Below are 17,649 nucleotides of genomic sequence, written 5' to 3' on the forward strand. Positions count from 1 at the left end.
GCACTATTCCTAACAGCTAGCAAGTGGAGGTAATCCTAGCGTGCATCCATTAATGAACGGAGAAACAGAGTGTGGTCTATGCATACAATGGAATATTATTCACCCATAAAAAGAAACAAAGTTCTGATGCATTCAACAACGTGTGTGAGCCTTGAAAACATTATTCTCAGTGAAAGAGGCCAGTGATAAAAGATCACATATTACCTGATTCTGTTTACCGTATATGAAATATTCAGGATAGGCAAATCCATAGAGACACAATGGATGTTAGTAATTTCCAGGGGGTGAGGGGTGGGGGAATTTACGGACGATGACTAAGGGGTTCAGGGTTTATTTTGGGGTGATTAAAGGCTCTAAAATTGGTGTAGTGATGGTTGCACAAGTCTTAGTATCCTACAAACCATTGAAATGGGTAAACTGCATGGTATGTGAATTATATCTCAGTAAAGCTACTATTAAAATATCTATTGCTGCATTAAAAAAATAAGGATAATAGAGACTCAGAAGGAAGGAGGGTGGCAGGGAGGTGAGGGATGAAAACTACCTATTGGGTATAATGTACATTACACAGGTGCTGGTGCACTAAAATCCTAGACTTCACCACTACACAATTCATCCATGTCACCAAAAACCACTTGTTCCTCTAAAGCTACTGAAATTAAAAATATTTTAAAAATAAGGATAATAAATACACATACTGACATAAATAAAATGTTTTAGTGAAATGGCTATTTGTTTCCAAACCAAAAAAGTTTAGTAAGAAAGGTATTATTTTACATTTTTGTAAATCTCTTTGACATATAATAGAAAACAGCTGAATTCTCATTTCTGCTTCGGTCTGTCACATTGTGCTATTTTTTTTTTAGCTTTATGTATTTATTTATTTTGGAGACATAGTCTTGCTCTGTTACCCAGGCTGGAGTGCAGTGGCACGGTTTTGGCTCACTGCGACATCTGCCTCCTGGGTTCAAGCAATTATCTTGCCTCAGCCTCCCAAGTAGCCTCCCAAGTAGCTGGGATTATAGGTGCATGCCACCATGCCTGGCTAATTTTTGTATATTTAGGAGAGACAAGGTTTCACCATATTGGCCAGGCTGGTTTTGAACTCCTGACCTCAAGTGATCTGCCCACCTCGGTCTCCCAAAGTGCTGAGACTACAGGTGTGAGCTGCCCCACCCAGCCACAATGTGCTATTTTGGTTGAAGCAAATGAAAATTTAATCTCACACAGATAAGGAGTTGGAAAAGGGAAGATCATGCAGACCCATTTTAGGCAGAGTTCTCTGAGAGACAGAACCATGAAGACATACAAATAGATACATATATAGATAGAGATATTGATAGAGATATTTGAGAATGAATTTGTTAGGGGAATTAGCTCACTCATTGTGGGGTCTGCAAGCTGGAGAACCAGGAGGGCCAGTAGTGTGGTCAGTCCAAGTCTGAAGGCCTCAGAACCAAGGAAGCTGACGGATGGTCTAACTAACTCTCAGTCTGAGGCCAATGGCCTGGGAGCTCAGAGGACCGCTGGTTCAAGTCCTAGAATCCCAAAAGCTGGAGTACCTAGAGTTCTGACATCCAAGGCCAGGAGAGGGGCGTCCCAGCTGCAGAAGGGAGAGCAAGAATTGACCCTTACTCCACCTCTTGGCTTCAGCTGGGCCTCCATCCAATTGGATGTTGCTCACCCACCGTGAGGGTGGATCTTCCCTACCTAATCTTCCAACTCACACACCAATATCCTCCAGAAACATCTTCACAGACACACCTGGGGCAGCCCAAACATTCTAATCAAACGCCAAACCACTCCCTTTCAGCAGAAGACGGACGGACTCAGTGCCTACCGAAGCATTGAGAATAAATATGTCTTACTGCTATATGGGTGCCTTAGTCAAGCTGACACCCCAAGTCAACCATCACATCCCCTGAAAGGGTCTCAGGGCCCCCCCCCCCCCCCCCCCCCCCCCGCCAAGTGGTCTTTGGATGATACTTTGAGAATTTCTGCTCCAACTCACATGGAAGGGAAAAAGATCTCTTTTTTTTTTTCCACCCCTACTAGACTGCAAGACTGTAAGTTCCTAGAGGGCAGGGACTGTACTTTACTCAATCTGTTTATTCCTATAGCCTAGCAAAATTCCTAGCACTCAGTAGGGCTAAATAAATGGAAAGAGGCTTGCAAAATGGAAAGGACTGTGAGAACACAACTTAATGCTATTATTTCAGATTGAAAAGAGGTAAAAGGAACCAATATTAATTAAGTATTTAGCACGTACTGAGAATTTAAAATATGTCATGCAATTTAATTTTCAAAATAGTACGTGTCCCATATGTGGTCTGAGGTTTCCAAAGCTCTGAATCCTCACACTGGACCATCATCATGAGAATCACATGGAAACTTTAGAAATATTTAATCCCCACACCAGACCTGGTGAGCTAAAATGCCTGCAGATAAGATTTCGGGTTTTTTATACCTAAAAAGCTAGCCTATGTTAGTTCCTTCCTGTCTTCAAAAGCTGAACCTTCTAAACCTAAACAAATGCAAACATCTCATGATCCACACTGTTTTTGTTTCAATTTAAAATATTATGCTGTTTTAATTAAAATGTTTTGTTTTATGTTAAATTATTATTTTATTAACATTTCAATTAACAAAATAGTATTTACATAAACTTTAATTTAAATTACTAATTATTCAATTTAAAACATCATGTTATTTTCATTTAAAATAAGATTTCCAGGGTTCAGAATTAAAGAAGTTCTCAAGGTTATACTGGAAAAAATTCCTTCCCAACCTATTCACTCATTTCCCTTCCCTGAAAGAATCTGATATTAATTATTTCTTCCAGATCCTTCCAGAGGTATTTTATGCAAGTAGAAACAAATGTGTATTTATATATTCAAAGTCTTCTTGTTTCTATTTTTACAAAAAAGACAGCGTATTATACACACTGTTCTGTATGCACCTTACTTTTTTCACCTAATAATACTTCCAGAAGATGACTCTGTGTCAGTTCGTAAGGAGCATCCTCAATCTCCTATTTATATGTTTTTGGCTGAATAATATTTCTTGTATGGAAGTCCACAATTTGTTTGACCAGTCACATGCTAATGGTCACTCAGGTTGTTTTCAGTAGTTTGCTCTTTTAAACAATGCTTCAAAGAAAAATTCAGCTTACATGAAATTAGACATACAGGATATATCTCAATGTAGATCTATATATTTATATCTGTAGGATTACACATGGAAATATGTAGAATTATATCTATATATAGATATACATTTCTTTATCATCTAGATATAACCACTGTCTTAGTCTGTTTTGGGCTGCCATAACAGAATACCTGAGACTGGATAATTTATAATGAATAGAAATTTATTGGCTCATGTTTCTGGAGGCCGGGAAGTCCAAGATTGAGGGGTTGGCATCTTGTGAGAGCTTTCCTGTTGTGTCATCCTATGACGAAAGGACAGAGAGAGAGACAGAAACAGAGAGAGAGCTCAGAGCTTCAAGCCCTTTTATAACCAGCATTAATCTATTCATGAAAGTTGAGCCCTTGTGACCTAAATACCTCCCATTAGGCCCCACCTCCCAACACTGTTGCATTTGGGATTAAGTTTCCAACACGTGCTGTTTGGGGTACACACTCAAACCATAACACATACACATTTGACCCTTGAACAATGTGACAGTTAGGGGCACCAACCTCCAGTGCAGTTGAAAATTCACATATAACTTTTGACTTCCCCAAAACTTAACTATGAATAGCCTACTGTTGACCAGAAGACTTACTAATAACATAGACAGTAGATTAACACATATTTTGTATGTTACAAATATTACATACTGATTCTTACAATAAGGGAAGCTAGAGAAAAGAAAACGTTATTAAGAAAGAGAAAATATGTTTACTCTTCATTAAGTGGAAGTGGATCATTATCAAGGTCTTCATCCTTGTCATCTTCACAATGAGTAGGCTGAGAAGATGGAGGAAGGGGAGGGGTTGATCTTTCTGTCTCAGAGGTGGCAGAGGCAGAAGAAAATCCACATCTAAGTGGATAAGTGTAACCATGTAGTTCAAACCTGTATTGTTCAAGGGTCAACAGTGTGTGTGCATATATACACATACACATTTATGTATTTACATAAATATATATATCTTTAAGATTAATTTCTGAAACTGCAAAGTTGAAGGGTTTCTAACACTCGTGCCACTACAATGCTGTCGCTGTATTGATCTTTCTCAAATTTATGTGACAAACTATACAAAAAGTGTCCCATATAAAGATTACACTCCATATAAGAACAGGCAAATAAATGTTCCATGAAGGAATAAAGAAATACATGTAAAAATTAACAGAGATAGATTATGTTAATATTAATTCCACTCTCTTCCTTGCATTTTCCATGTTGATTCACTGGCTCCTGGCTCTGCTGCCCCTTCCAGTCAACCGTAAGTCATATCTCCTTCTCCCTACATAAATGGGGAGCCCGCCCTTCAACCTAGAGAAGGAAGGGAATGAAAGAGAGAGGCAAAACTGCTGATGATCACATTCAACCTGGGGCAGATTCAGATGCCCTCGATTCAAACATGACCTCTTCACCCAGAATCTGCAGATTGCAGGGGGTGGGAGGGGTGCAACTGGATGGACTTCGAGGAGGCCAACAAGCCTCTGTCATTAGGTCTAAAACTGGGTGTGCTGTCAGAGAGAAAGAGAACCTGTGTGGTGTTCTGGGAATAGCTTTGATCAGATTTTCAGTAGGATCAATGACCTACCACAATCTAGGGGCCTTTGCTCTAGAATGTACACCTGGGTTAGATTGTGTGTATTTATTGGTGGGTTTTAGATGAGAAAAATATGGTACAGGGTGGGTAAGATGTCTTCCTTTTCCAGAATTAACATCCAGTCTCTGGTTGAGAAGTGGAGATGACACTTGGTTATTATGGAGACTTTCCTTATGCTAGAAATTCAGGTGGAGAAGGGAGGGTCTGGATTCCCCAGGCCACTGGTACTGGGGAAATTTCTGACTTCAGGGTAAATGTGCCTCCAAAGGGGTCCAATGCACTTAGAATGAATTGCAGCTCCCCATTCTGGTTCCGTAACCTATCTCAGGACCTATGGGGTGCAATGAGGTACCAAGGATGACTTAATTCCTTTCATATTCTCTCTGAACCTTCATTGGCAATATGGTTCCCACTGGCTACCATCGGTCCCATCCTTCCTGCTGCTTGCCTGCCAACAGTGCTGAAAGGTAAGCTTCTCATTCCATCTCTTTCCCTTCTGGGTCTGTTTGCCTTAGTCCAAAAGGGATCATTTCTGCTGAACTTCGACTTATGTTTCTTCTCTGGTCTGTTCACAGCTTAGCTTCTAATAGAGGAGCTAGTAAAACCAAGTGTGGAATTGTCTTTTAATGAACAACAACAACAACAACAACAACAAAAACCCTTTTACTAGCCTCGCCCCAGAGCCACTTGCCCAGAAATTGAGCACTCTTTCATGGGCCACACATGGCTCAAAGAAAGCTATTAGGTCTGAGAGCTCAATTCAGGTCTACCTGACATCGATAATAATACTCGGTTAGACACAATGACTTACATCCTTGCTTTCTGAGGTCAGGTAGTAAAAGCCACCATCATCGCTGCCTATTTAATAATTCCTAGAGATAGCAATCTGGAACAAGTTAGGTGGAATGAGACCATGGCTTTGGCATTGAGTTTGCAAGACTCGGGGGCAGAAGGCTAGGTCAGGAAGTGAGATGATGACTTGCAGAAAGGGGGCAAGGCCCACATTAGGCACCTTTGCATTTGGAGCCTAATTCTGCTCCTTCCTAGGTAGGGCAATCTTAGAGAAGTCACTTCACCTCTCTGTGCCTACTTTGCAAGGTTAAATGAAGTTATGGTTGCAAAACATTTTCAACTCAAGAAATCCAGGCTTCACCACCGCTTTCTGATTCCATGTCCCTGGCCCCACTGCGCACACACACACACGTGCACACCCTTATGTATGAATCCAGTACTATTATCATCATCATTATTATTACTTACTTCATATTACTATTTCTAACTTTACTAAATGTTACCTTGAGCCAGGAGCTAGGCTAAGTACTCAATCTGCATTATCTTCCTTCTTTATTGACTCCAATAAGGAAATAATATCTCCATTTTAAAGAGCATAGAGAGTTCATTGATCATCCCAAGGCCACCCATTTAGTAAAACGTATAGCCTGGATATCACCCATTCAATGCCCACATCAATATTCCCAACAATGTTAGGCATTAACTACCAGACGAATTTCAGTGATATCGACAGAGGTGTTGTGAGCTCCATAAATACAGCACTTTCCACTAGCAAACCTTCAGTATGTAGGAAGCCTTGCCCCAGTTAACGTTCCCATTTTGTAGATGAGGAAATGGAGACTTCTAGAAGAAGTCAGAGAGATCTGAGTTTGAGTTCCTGCTTTTTCACTCACCAGCTGCACAGATCTCTGCAAATCACGTAATTCCTTGGAGGTTCACCTGTCCTCACCAGCAACATGGGGACAATATCTGATCTCAGAGGGCTGGTGTGGGGTAAATAGAAGGACAGAGCTTGGCTCCTCTTTCTAGAGGCAATAAAGGATCATCTTTTCTTCTGTTCCTAGCAAGAATGAAGAACGGTTCATGATTGCTGTCCCAACCTCTTTCCCCACTTTGGACGCTCTTCTCTGCATCAAATGCACGAGGGTCCTCAATAATCTCACAGCCTTCTGAGTTTTAGTCCCTGACTGCTCACCATGCATGACCCCTTGTGGATTCTACTTCCCAATCTGTTCCCAGCCCCCCACATCTGACCTTGTTTTTGGTTTTCTGATTATGGTTTCATCTTTGTGACCTCTTGGGGACAACATTCTGGACCACGCATGTAACCTTGGCCACCACGCTGACTCTCCTGGATGGGCTGCCATCAGGGATCATAGGTAAGTACCTTGCACTTCACAATGCCCCTGGACTGTGCACTTTGGCGGGAAATTTTGGGCTTTGCTCTAGAATGTACACCTGGGTTAGATTGTGTGTATTCATTGGTGGGTTTTAGATGAGGAAAATATGGTGCAAGGATTTTGAGCAAGGATTTCTAAGTATCTAATCTGAGCCTGGACTCATGCTTGGGCAATGGGAGCCCAGAGGTGGATCTGATATGCTCATTCTTTATAAACTCAGAGTCTGGTGGGAAACAGACAAGTAAATAGAAATTAGATTACAGACAAGTGATGCTTGCTGTATTTTTTTTTTTTTTGACACAGAGTCTCGCTCTGTCGCTCAGGCTGGAGTGCAGTGGCACAATTGTGGGTCACTGCAGCCTCTGCCTCCCGGGTTCACGCCATTCTCCAACCTCAGCCTCCTGAGTAGCTGGGATTACAGGCACCCACCACCATGCCTGCTTAATTTTTGTATTTTTAGTAGAGATGGGGTTTGGCCATGTTGTTCAGGCTGGTCTTGAACTCCTGACCTCAGGTGATCCACCCACCTCAGCCCCCAAAGTGCTAGGATTACAGGCCTGAGCCACTGCACCTGGCCTTGCTATGATTGATAGAGGTAGGAACAGGTATTAAGTGGGAATAATGAGGCATTATAACTGAGGCATTATAGCCACACTTTCTGAAGAAGAGAGTTTGTTACATCTGTTGAACTGGGGGAAATCCATTAATTTGGAATATTTCTTTCTGCTGCCTTTGCACATCATGTGTTACGTCTTCTTCCTCAGGTCTCATGAGCAGACTGTCACCGGATGGTAACAGTCTGGATTATACCTTTTGAACCTGGTCTTTCTCTTGTCCGCAAGGTAATGTAGACTCATTGAGTCATGTACGCTTTTAGGTAGAGTCTAAAGAACACTTTGGGTATTACCCAAGCACATGTTTTGTTTGAGCTTTGACATAATGAAAATCTTTATTGCTATATAAGGTTACAGCTAGAATTTTGCCTAATAATTATTATGCTGTGGAGTTTTTTAAGTTTTATAAATAGCATACGCACATGGGAAAATATTGAGGAAACATAAAATGAAAGTCAAAATCATTTTCACCACATTCCCGGCTCTGCTCTTAGAAGCAAGCACCATTTCTAGTCTCAAGTGTATTCTCCCCAGAAATAGTCACACACATGTATGTACATCCTTAACTCTTCAAGTTAAAAGTATTATGTGTTTTAGTGATATCACTTTACCTCTTTCAAATACCTGAAAAATGCTTCTTGTATACTCCCATAATTTAATGAGCCTCTGGTTCATGTACATTTAGTTTTTTTCCTAATATATATGTTTTTAGTTGTTTCCTTTCACCCTGTTGACTGGGATTCCTAACATATTTTGATTTGTTTTGTTTGCTTTAATTTTTTAATTATTATTATTTTTGTATTTTTAGTAGAGACAGAATTTCACTATGTCGATCAGGCTGGTCTTGAACTCCTGACCTCGTGATCAGCCCACCTCAGCCTCTCAAAGTGCTGAGATTACAGGCGTGAGCCACCACGCCCGGCCCAGTTATGTTTTATTTTGTTTTGATGTTATTATAAACAGCGCTATAATGGAAATCCTTATCCAGTCATTGCTTTTTTATTTTTGCAAATTCCTATCTGCTAAGTTATCCTAAAAGGGAAATGGCTGGGTCAAAGGGTATCTGCCTTTCATTTTTTTTTTTTTTTTTTGAGACGGAGTCTCACTCTGTCACCCAGGCTGGAGTGCAGCGGCGCAATCTTGGCTCACTGCAAGCTCCACCTCCCAGGTTCACGCCATTCTCCTGCCTCAGCCTCCCAAGTAGCTGGGACTACAGGCGCCTGCCACCACGCACGGCTAATTTTTTGTATTTTTAGTAGAGACAGGGTTTCACCATGTTAGCCAGGATGGGCTTGATTTCCTGACCTCGTGATCCGCCTGCCTCAGCCTCCCAAAGTTCTGGGATTACAGGCGTGAGCCACCGCGCCTTTTAAATCTGGACAGATGTTTAACAAATTTGCATCCTTATATACAGCCTGTGGGGATGCTTGTTTCCCCACACCTTCAGCAGCATGGGATATTATCTAACTTTTTCTTTATTTATTTAGAGACGGAGTCTTGCTCTGTCGCCCAGGCTGGAGTGCAGTGGTACGATCTTGGCTCACTGCAACCTCCGCCTCCCGGGTTCAAGCGATTCTCCTGCCTCAGCCTCCCGAGTAGCTGAGACTACAGGCGCCCACCACCACACCTGGCTATTTTTTGTATTATTAGTAGAGATGGGGTTTCACCATGTTGGCCAGGCTGGTCTTGAACTCCTGAGCTCGTGATTCTCCTGCCTCAGCCTCCCAAAGTGCTGGAATTACAGGCGTGAGCCCCGCATCTGGCCCAAACTTTTTATTTTTGATAATGTGGTGGCCAAAAAAAATTGCGCCCCCCTATATTTTTTTCTCAGAGGGACTGAACCCCAACAGGAGTTCTTGCTGCATCTATGCACTGCCAGAACCCCCATATCTCTCATTCTTTAAATGGACGTACAGCTTTTTCCTTAGGTAAATAAACTTGAAAAAGACGCTTTATACCTCTAGAGTAGCTGGTCAGCCAGTGTTACTACTTGTCATAAGGAGGAGACAACTGTGAAGATAAATATCACGAAAACAAAACATGATTAAATTATAACTAGACAGTGCTTTATGCCAAGGCTCTTTGTGTGAAGGCTGTTCTTGCTGTTCGGTGGAAATAAAGACTAGCAAGTTTTATGAGTTAAAGATGCACTAGTGCCATTTTGAGAATTTCTCTCTGGTTGAAAGAGAATTGGAGGGAGAAAAACTTCCTCACCATGTGGTACCCAAGGAGTTCAAACTGAATCTGTGTCCACCTGAGATCTGCTCAGCGTCACTAAGCGCTCATCTCTCACTGCTAGAGATGCCCGGCAGAGCGAATGCTAGCTGGGCTTCCCAATACATCCATATCTGGAATTGCCACCGGGCTCCACTATTTACCAGCACACACCACCCAGGACAAGTCTGTTTTCTTCCCGGTAAACCAGGATTCACAGCACACACTGCACAGTGTGGTTGTGAGATTATGATAAAATGTCAGAAACACTCAGATATTAGGGAGCCAGTGAAAGTGGATTTGACTCCCTCCCACCCCCACCATTCCATGGATTCTGGAGTCCAAAGTCTTCCTTGTGGTTTCTGTCACTCCTGAGATGACAGTTTCTGAGTTCTGTCCATCTTAGGTGGCGAAACCACCATGCACTTTCTCTGTTTTCCCATCAACCTGGAAGTAGAACTCTCCTCGCCCATCAACCTGGAAGTAGAAGTCTCCTCCGTGGGTTCCCCCAAGAAATGTGTTGTGGGAAACATTTTACGGAAACCTATGACTGAGTTTTGACAGAGAGTGTCAGGAACAGTCAGTCCAGCCTCGAGCACATGGTTCCTCACCTTACCAACTCTGCTCACCTCTCCTTTTCTTCTCTTCCCGCCTCTCCTCACTCCCACATTGCCTGCAGAGCTGCACAGTCTCCTTTTAACAAGCTCAGTAATTCAGTTCTCCCTCACTCCCGTCCCCCCAAATGCACCTAACCCATAAATATCAGCCCTCTGTGCACCAGAAGCTTCCTCCTTGGAATGCAGCAGGACTTTATAAAAAGCAAAACGTTCTTATTCCACATGTGAAGTGCCTGCCACGAAACCAAGTACCAATCGAATGTAGCCACTGTCAGGTATAATAACGGCGGGGAGTTGAGGCGGGTGTGGAGGGAGTCACAGACTCATGAGGCTAGAAATCATCTGAGTCACTAAACAGGTGGGGAAACTGAGGCCTGGAAGGAGGCAGAGCATCAGAGGCAAGGTGGCCACTAACAGTAGATTCATTCAGCACCTTAAATCAGCCAATGAATTTCCAAGTATCCCTTTGCATGGATTCTTTTTAATCCTTATAACCCCTCTAAGAGGTGTAAATGCCACAAAAGCTACAGTGACCAGCTCATCCCAGGACACTTCCAGTGTTAGCTCTGAAACTCTTGCATCCTGGGAACCCCTTCAGTTCTGGGCAGACCAGGAGGGTGGGTCTCTTGTTTATGATTCCACTTTTCTGATGAGGAGACTGAGGCACAAGGAGATGGAGTGAGTTGCTGATGGTCACGAGGCTGGTGTGGCAGAGCCAAGATTGGAGCACAGGCCCAAATGGGTCCATGATGTCCGCTGTTCTTAGGATGAAGGCTGAGGCCCTTAAGCTGACCCACAGGGGTCTGCATCACTGAGCTCCAGATACTCTCCAGCCACGTCTTGTGCCATGATCACCTACCATCATGCCCCTGAGGTGGGCTCCTTCAAGCCCCCTGCAGCTGCAGGCTCCATCCCACCTAGGAAGACGCCCACATTGTTCCCTCTGTCTGAGACACTTTCCTGCCTCCTCTTCCAAATTTCTTCACCCAGCTAACCCCTGCTCACCTTCCAGGTCTCAGACACAACATCACTTCCCTCAAGATGCCTCTCCTGGTGTCCCCGCAAGGTCAGCAACCATCACCCCCTTATAGGTTCCCACAGAACCCAGGTCTACCCAGAATACTTGCCCCACCGAAACCCCACTTTTGATGCCTGTGCTGCCTGCTTCTCTCTGACTCGTCTGTGAGCTCCCTGAGCATCTGGTTCTGGCCTGCCTTGCTTTCCACTGCACCCTCCATACCTTGTGTGATGCCCAGCACACAGGAGATGCCTCATAAACATGTGTTAGAAGGCGTGACTGAGTGCTTAAGTCTGTGTCTTCACCTGTAAAATGAGTGAGCTGGGCTGCCTCGTCTCCAGCAGCATCTCCACCTCTGCTCTCCTCTCACTGGTCAGGGATGCTTAGTCAGTGGTGTCTGGGACCCGTGTCTTAATGCTGATTTCTCTCTCTACTCTGCCTCTCCATTGCAACCTGGGCTGCCTACATTCTCGCCTCCAGATAGGACAGAAGAAGAAAGTAAGTACTGTGACCGTTTTTGTCTCTGAAATTAGATTCTCATAACCCCCGCTGGGCCTTCAAACTCTTTTAAGAAAATGCCAGGGAAGAGTTGGTCCAGGCCTCAGTGTTTAGCCATTGGCCTGGCATCAGGAGCATCATCAGTACAGATTCTGCCAATGAATCTAAGCTATGCGTGCTGGTAAATGTCTAACCACTTCTGCGAGGGAAGAGTGGGAAAGGGAGCCCTGGTTTGTAGTGACTGCCACTTCCCATGGTGTAAATACTCTGACCATGCCTGATTTCAAGATGCTAAGGGTCTGAGAGCTGCACTGGACAACTCCTAAATTTTAGTAATTGTCTCTTGTAAGCTAGCTTCAGCACCTCACTAAGTGTAAGCTATGTCTTTATTTGGTGTAGAAATTGCTCCAATGTGAGGGAGCTTACCCCATTCATTCCTCCAAAGGAAAAGTGATAGTCTGGGGGAGAGAAAGGAGCCAGGCCCTTTATAGAGAGGAGGGGAAATTTCAAGGAAGATGGTGGAGCAGTCTCTTCGGAAGACAGACGTATTTATACTCTAGTGCGGGTAAGACGGAGAGAGACCCCTCTTCCCACGAGTACTGATCTTTGAGGCCAAAGACTTGTCCATCTTTTAGTACATGTCCTAGAAAACCATATGGCACATAGTTGGACCACACAAATGTTTCTCTTGTGTGTAGTGGTCTGTTTTTGGTTTTTTTTGAGGTGGGTTCTCACTTTGTTGCCCAGGCTGGAGTGCAGTAGTGCAATCATAGCTTACTGCAGCTTAGACCCCCTAGGCTCAAGCAATCCTCCTGCCTCAGCCTCCTGAGTAGCTGAGATTACAGGTGCACACCACCATACCCGGCTAATATTTTACATTTTTGTAGAGCCAGGGTCTCACCATGTTGCTCAGGCTGATCTTGAACTCTTGGGCTCAAGCAATCTTCCCAGCTCGGCCTGCCAAAGTGCTGGGATTACAGGCATGAGCCACCACTTCTGGCCCTCACAAATGTTTCTTGTACCTCTAATTCATGTTATTTTTGCTCATTAGAAGGAGTTGAAGAAAACTAATACTGGAGAACTTGCCTCTATTACATAACTGAATTCTCCCAAAAGCACTAGTCAAATGGAGCCCAAGTTATAAAGAGGGGTTTCCCCAAACTGGCTAATTATCTGAAACTTTTTCAAAAAGACAGATTTCTTTGTTCTACCTGGACCTTCTGCATGAGAATACCAAGGGGTAGGTCCCAGGAATCTGTCCTTTCAAAAGGTTTCTCAGGTGCTTCTGATGGTTTGGCTCAGATGGTTTGAGAACTACTGAGATAAAGCAGGACTCAGCAAACTCCAGACAGGCCCACTGCTTGTTTTTATAAATAAAGTTTTATTGACACACAGTCACACCCATTCATTTAGGTATTATTTGTAGTTGTTTTCGTGCTCTAATGGCAGAGCTGCATAGTTGTGACTGGGGCCATGTGGCCTGCAAAGCCTACACTATTTACTGTCTGACCCTTTAGAGAAAACATTTGTTGACCTCTGAGCTAGAGCAGTGCTTCTCAGGGTCTTTGTTTAAAATTAGGGCCTAGGACCCTACTTCATATCTAAAGAAGGAGGATGTCTGTGATGGAACTCTAAGCTCTTGAGTTTGCTTCCCAAATGGTGATTCTTTGGGTTGGACGCGGTGGCTCATGCCTGTAATCCCAGCACTTTGGGAGGCTGAGGTGGGAGGAAGGCTTGAGCCCAGGAGTTTAAGATCAGCCTGGGCAACATAGGGAGACCCCTTCTCTATTAAATATAAATACGTAAACAGTTTAAAATAGTTTTACAATATTGAGTGGAGGAATAATTGAATGTCCTGTACTGCTGATTCTATTCTCTTGCTCACTCTTCTCCACACTGACTCCCCGAATGCTGGTTCTGCTACTTCCTCCAGTAAAAAGTAAGTTATTTTTCCTTTCCTATGGGTCACTTGGAAGTTTTCAGGTGCTGGGAAGAAGAGGCAACAATAAAAAGAAGGGAATCTTTGGATAGTTCTTCTCAATGTAGAACACAAGTTGAGAGGGACCCTCTATCTGCTTCCCCCCTCTCTGAAGGGGTTTCAGGGTGGGCTGCAAGCCCCAGATCGTGTGGAGAGCTGCGAGGGTATGTCTGGGGTGTGGTGGGTCTGGGGTTACATGCAGGGCTGAGTATGTGAGCCCTTGGCATATCACGTCCCTGAGCTCACAGGACCATTGCCCCAGAAGACAAGAAAGCTTTGAGTTGTACGTATTTGTTGGGAGCGCCATTGAGAAGAGAACCAAAGAGGGGTGCCTTGCTCCTTCCTCAAGCTCTCTCCCTACTGACCCTCAGGGCAGAAATGAGAGAGAACCCCGGAGACTCAAAGGGATGCCCTAGTATCTTCCTAATCTCTGGAAGATGAATCCCCCACGGAAACTGAATACCTGGGGCTTCTGTCCACCTGGATTAATGCGTCTCTAAAGGAGTAAAGTCTCAAAGAAGCATCTCGAGTCACCCACCCTGGGCCCCAGCCTATCGCATTAAATCTGGAAGACACTTTATTTCTCTTTTTTGGGAAGGTCTGTTTTGAGAACCACAGGGTGGGAGGAGCTAGGAAGAAGGCGTTACTAACTTCTTTCTTTTCCTCTCCTCTCGGTGCCTCCACTGCTGCCCAACAATGCCCACTGGATCTTCTGCTCCTGGCATCTCATCTCAACAGCACTGAAACATAAGGGTCTTGTTTCACATTTGACCCCTTCTGTTTTGCTCCTGTTCTCATCTCTGCCAAGGGAGGTCCACTCTTAGCCTTGGATCAACTCTCAGCTTTTGACCATCTTTTTTTTTTAAACTCAAGGATTGGGAAAAAATAGCTATATTACCATCATCTTCAAATAGATGGGGTGTCTCATGGAAACCAATCCCTCCTCAAATCAGGCATTCATGTAATGCCATGATGATGATGGTGATGACAGTGATGGAAATTTACAAAGAGCTTTCTGGGTGCCAGGCGCGAGGCACCAGAGCAGCACTTTTCAATGTGTTATGTGTAGTTATTCCCCACAACTTCTTCACAAGGCAAGTATTATTCATCTGCACTTGACTGAGGTATAAACGTTAGGTAACTAAGTCAAGGCTGGGCATCCCAGCAGTGACGGCGGGTTACGGATCCTGGGCTGTGTGACTCGGCAGCTTAACCATGGTGCTGTGCTGCCTCCCACTGCTGTGTGGCTCAGACTCATTTCCCCAAGAACATCTCCAACCATTTCATCACGCTGTTACCTGAAAAAGGCACTGTTTGCCACATGTGGGTAACACACATTTTTTAAAAAGTCTTGAAATGGTAGTAAAATATACAAAACATGAAATTTACCATTGTAACTTGGTTTCATTTTTGAGAGACAGGATCTCGCTCTGTTATCCAGGCTGGAGTGCAGTGGTACAGACCTCCTGGGCTCAAGCGATTCTTCTTTCTTAGCCTCCTGAGGAGCTGGGACTACAGGTGTGTGTCACCACACCTAGCTAAGTATTTTTTGTTTTTACTTTTTTGTTTTACTTTTTTTTTTTTAACTTTTTTTTTTTACTTTTTTGTTTGCTTTGTTGCCCAGGCTGGTCTTCAATTTCTGGACTCAAGCAATCCTCCTACCTCAGCCTCTCAAAGCATTGGGATTATAGGCATGAGCCACTGCACCCACCTTAACCACTTTAAAGTGTGTGATTTAGTGGCACTTGTTACACTCACAATGGTGTGCAACCATCACCACCGACTCCAGAACTTTATAATCACTGCCCCACCAAAAAAAAAAAAATACCCATTAAACAGTCAGTCCCCATTCTCCCTCTGACCTCAGCCCCGGCAACCACCATTTCACTTTCTGTCTCTGCAAGTTTGAGGATTCTAGGTACCTCGTAGAAGTGGAATCATACATGTGGTCTTTTGTGTCTGGCTTCATCACTCAGCACAGTGTCCTCAAGGTTCAGCCACGTTGTGGCCTGTGACAGTGCTTCATTCCTTTTCATGGCTGAGTAATACTCCATTGCATGGATAGACTGCATTTTTTAATCCAATCATCCACTGATAGAATTTTGGGTTGATTCTACCTTTTGGCTGAGGACACACTCTTCTCTTTTGATCCACATTCAAAGCCATCTAAACCCCAGTTCTGAGACACCATCCTGTCCATGCCCGACACCCACCTCCAAACCCCACTTCTATGCAGCTTGAGCCTCAATGAAACCCAAGGCATCCTGATTTGAAAAAACAAATTGAAAAATGGTACCCTGCAGCTCAAGAGCATGTTCTGGGTACCAGGCATGGTTGTAAGTGCTTGACTCATGATAGTCCCCAAGTCATCGTCCTTGTTTTACAACTGAGAACACTGTGGCAAGAGAGGGAGGGTCGCCTGCTCGTGGTCACACAGCCAGTCAGGTGCAGAGAATAACTTAAGCCCAGTCTGGATCCCAAACGGTGCTATTAAACAATGCAAACTTGAAAGTGTTTAAAGCGGCTCAGACTAATGAGGTCCCTGCCTCATCCCTACACTGGAAGTATTATCATTGTAATTGTATGTTGTATATATTGTACGGAAGATAAAATTACGCTAAGAAAGGGAAAGAGGAACTGGCAGAGAGCGTGCACTGTGGGCGCCGGTCTTGACTGCACCTCTTTCTAGTTCTGTGGGCTTTGGACCCTCGCCTCCTGAAAGGCTCAGCCCCCTGGTCTGAACAATGCACATAATAGTTCCAGCCTTGTATGGTTGTGAGGAGCAAACAGGATCATGCACTTGGCAGGATGATTCCCAACTGGGGAGATTTTGCCCCTCAGGGGACACTTGGCAACGCCTAGAGATATTTTTGGTTGTGAGGACTCAGGGGGGTGGTAGGGGAGGCTAATGGCATCTCATGGCGGGAGTCTCGAGATGTTGCTAAACATCCTACAATGCACAGGACACCCCACCCCCACAACAAAAAAACTATCCAGCCCCAAATGTCACTCATCTGGAGGTTGAGAAACCCCCACCGAATGAAATGTCTGGCACGGGTAAGAGCTCAGCAAGGGGCTGTGAGGACCACCTCATTTACCTTAGTTCTGAACACTGCCATGTCCGCAGGAGGCCCCTCTGCCCTGTTCCTTTCGCTCCTTTTCCCAGGCCTTTCTCCAGCCTCCGTCCTCATGCTGCACTGACAGCACTTTGCAAACTGAAAGCAGACCCAGCCCTGCTCCAGTAACAAGCAAAAGCCAAACCCAGCAGGAAAATTCCAAACACCTGCCTAAGGGCCCACCAGGTGCCAAGCTCTGTGCTGGGTGATTCACGTGGGCTCTTTGTCCCGACCCTCACATTAATACAGGATGCAAGTGGCTCAGTGGAGACAGCCTGAGTTTTGAGGCAAACAGGCCTGGGTGGGAACTCTACGCCCATCATCTCTAATGTGGGCGTAACTTACCCAAACTCCCTTAGATTCTATTTTCCTACCTGATTAATGGAGATAATATTTTTTGCTTGTTTCAGAATTCAATGATATAAAGCAGGGATCAACCAGTATTTTTTTTCTTTTTTCTGTAAAGCGCTAAATAGTAAATATCTTAGGCTTTGAAGGCCAGATGGTCTCTGCTGCCACTCACTACTCAATGCTGCCTTTGTGGCCTGAAAGCAGCCACAGACAACACACAGTGAATGGGCATGGCTGTGTGCCAATAAAACTTTATTTACAAAAGCAGTA

General features: G+C 44.2%; 2 protein-coding genes across 3 annotated transcripts in view; one reads left to right on the forward strand and one right to left on the reverse strand.

The window, feature by feature from the left end:
• LOC116479241 (zinc finger and SCAN domain-containing protein 5A) overlaps positions 1–17,649 on the reverse strand; it is an 80,321-nt gene that overhangs the window by 43,123 nt on the left and 19,549 nt on the right. The window contains exon 3 of one of the 2 annotated variants that reach the window (XR_009209175.1): positions 3,157–3,451. The exons of the other annotated variant lie outside the window; for it this stretch is intronic. The gene's annotated coding sequence lies outside the window, so the exon portion shown is untranslated. Of the gene's footprint in view, positions 1–3,156; positions 3,452–17,649 lie in introns of those variants that run through there. 2 annotated transcript variants of the gene reach the window in all.
• EDDM13 (epididymal protein 13) overlaps positions 1–17,649 on the forward strand; it is a 35,609-nt gene that overhangs the window by 3,163 nt on the left and 14,797 nt on the right. Inside the window, 5 exon segments of the mRNA XM_032171268.2 lie at positions 999–1,025; positions 7,738–7,764; positions 11,431–11,484; positions 11,917–11,934; positions 12,765–12,779. Coding sequence (XP_032027159.1) covers positions 999–1,025; positions 7,738–7,764; positions 11,431–11,484; positions 11,917–11,934; positions 12,765–12,779 — 141 coding nt within the window.

The sequence above is a fragment of the Hylobates moloch genome, unplaced genomic scaffold, assembly GCF_009828535.3.
Source record: "Hylobates moloch isolate HMO894 unplaced genomic scaffold, HMol_V3 SCAFFOLD_12, whole genome shotgun sequence".
In the NCBI taxonomy this organism is placed as follows: domain Eukaryota; kingdom Metazoa; phylum Chordata; class Mammalia; order Primates; family Hylobatidae; genus Hylobates; species Hylobates moloch.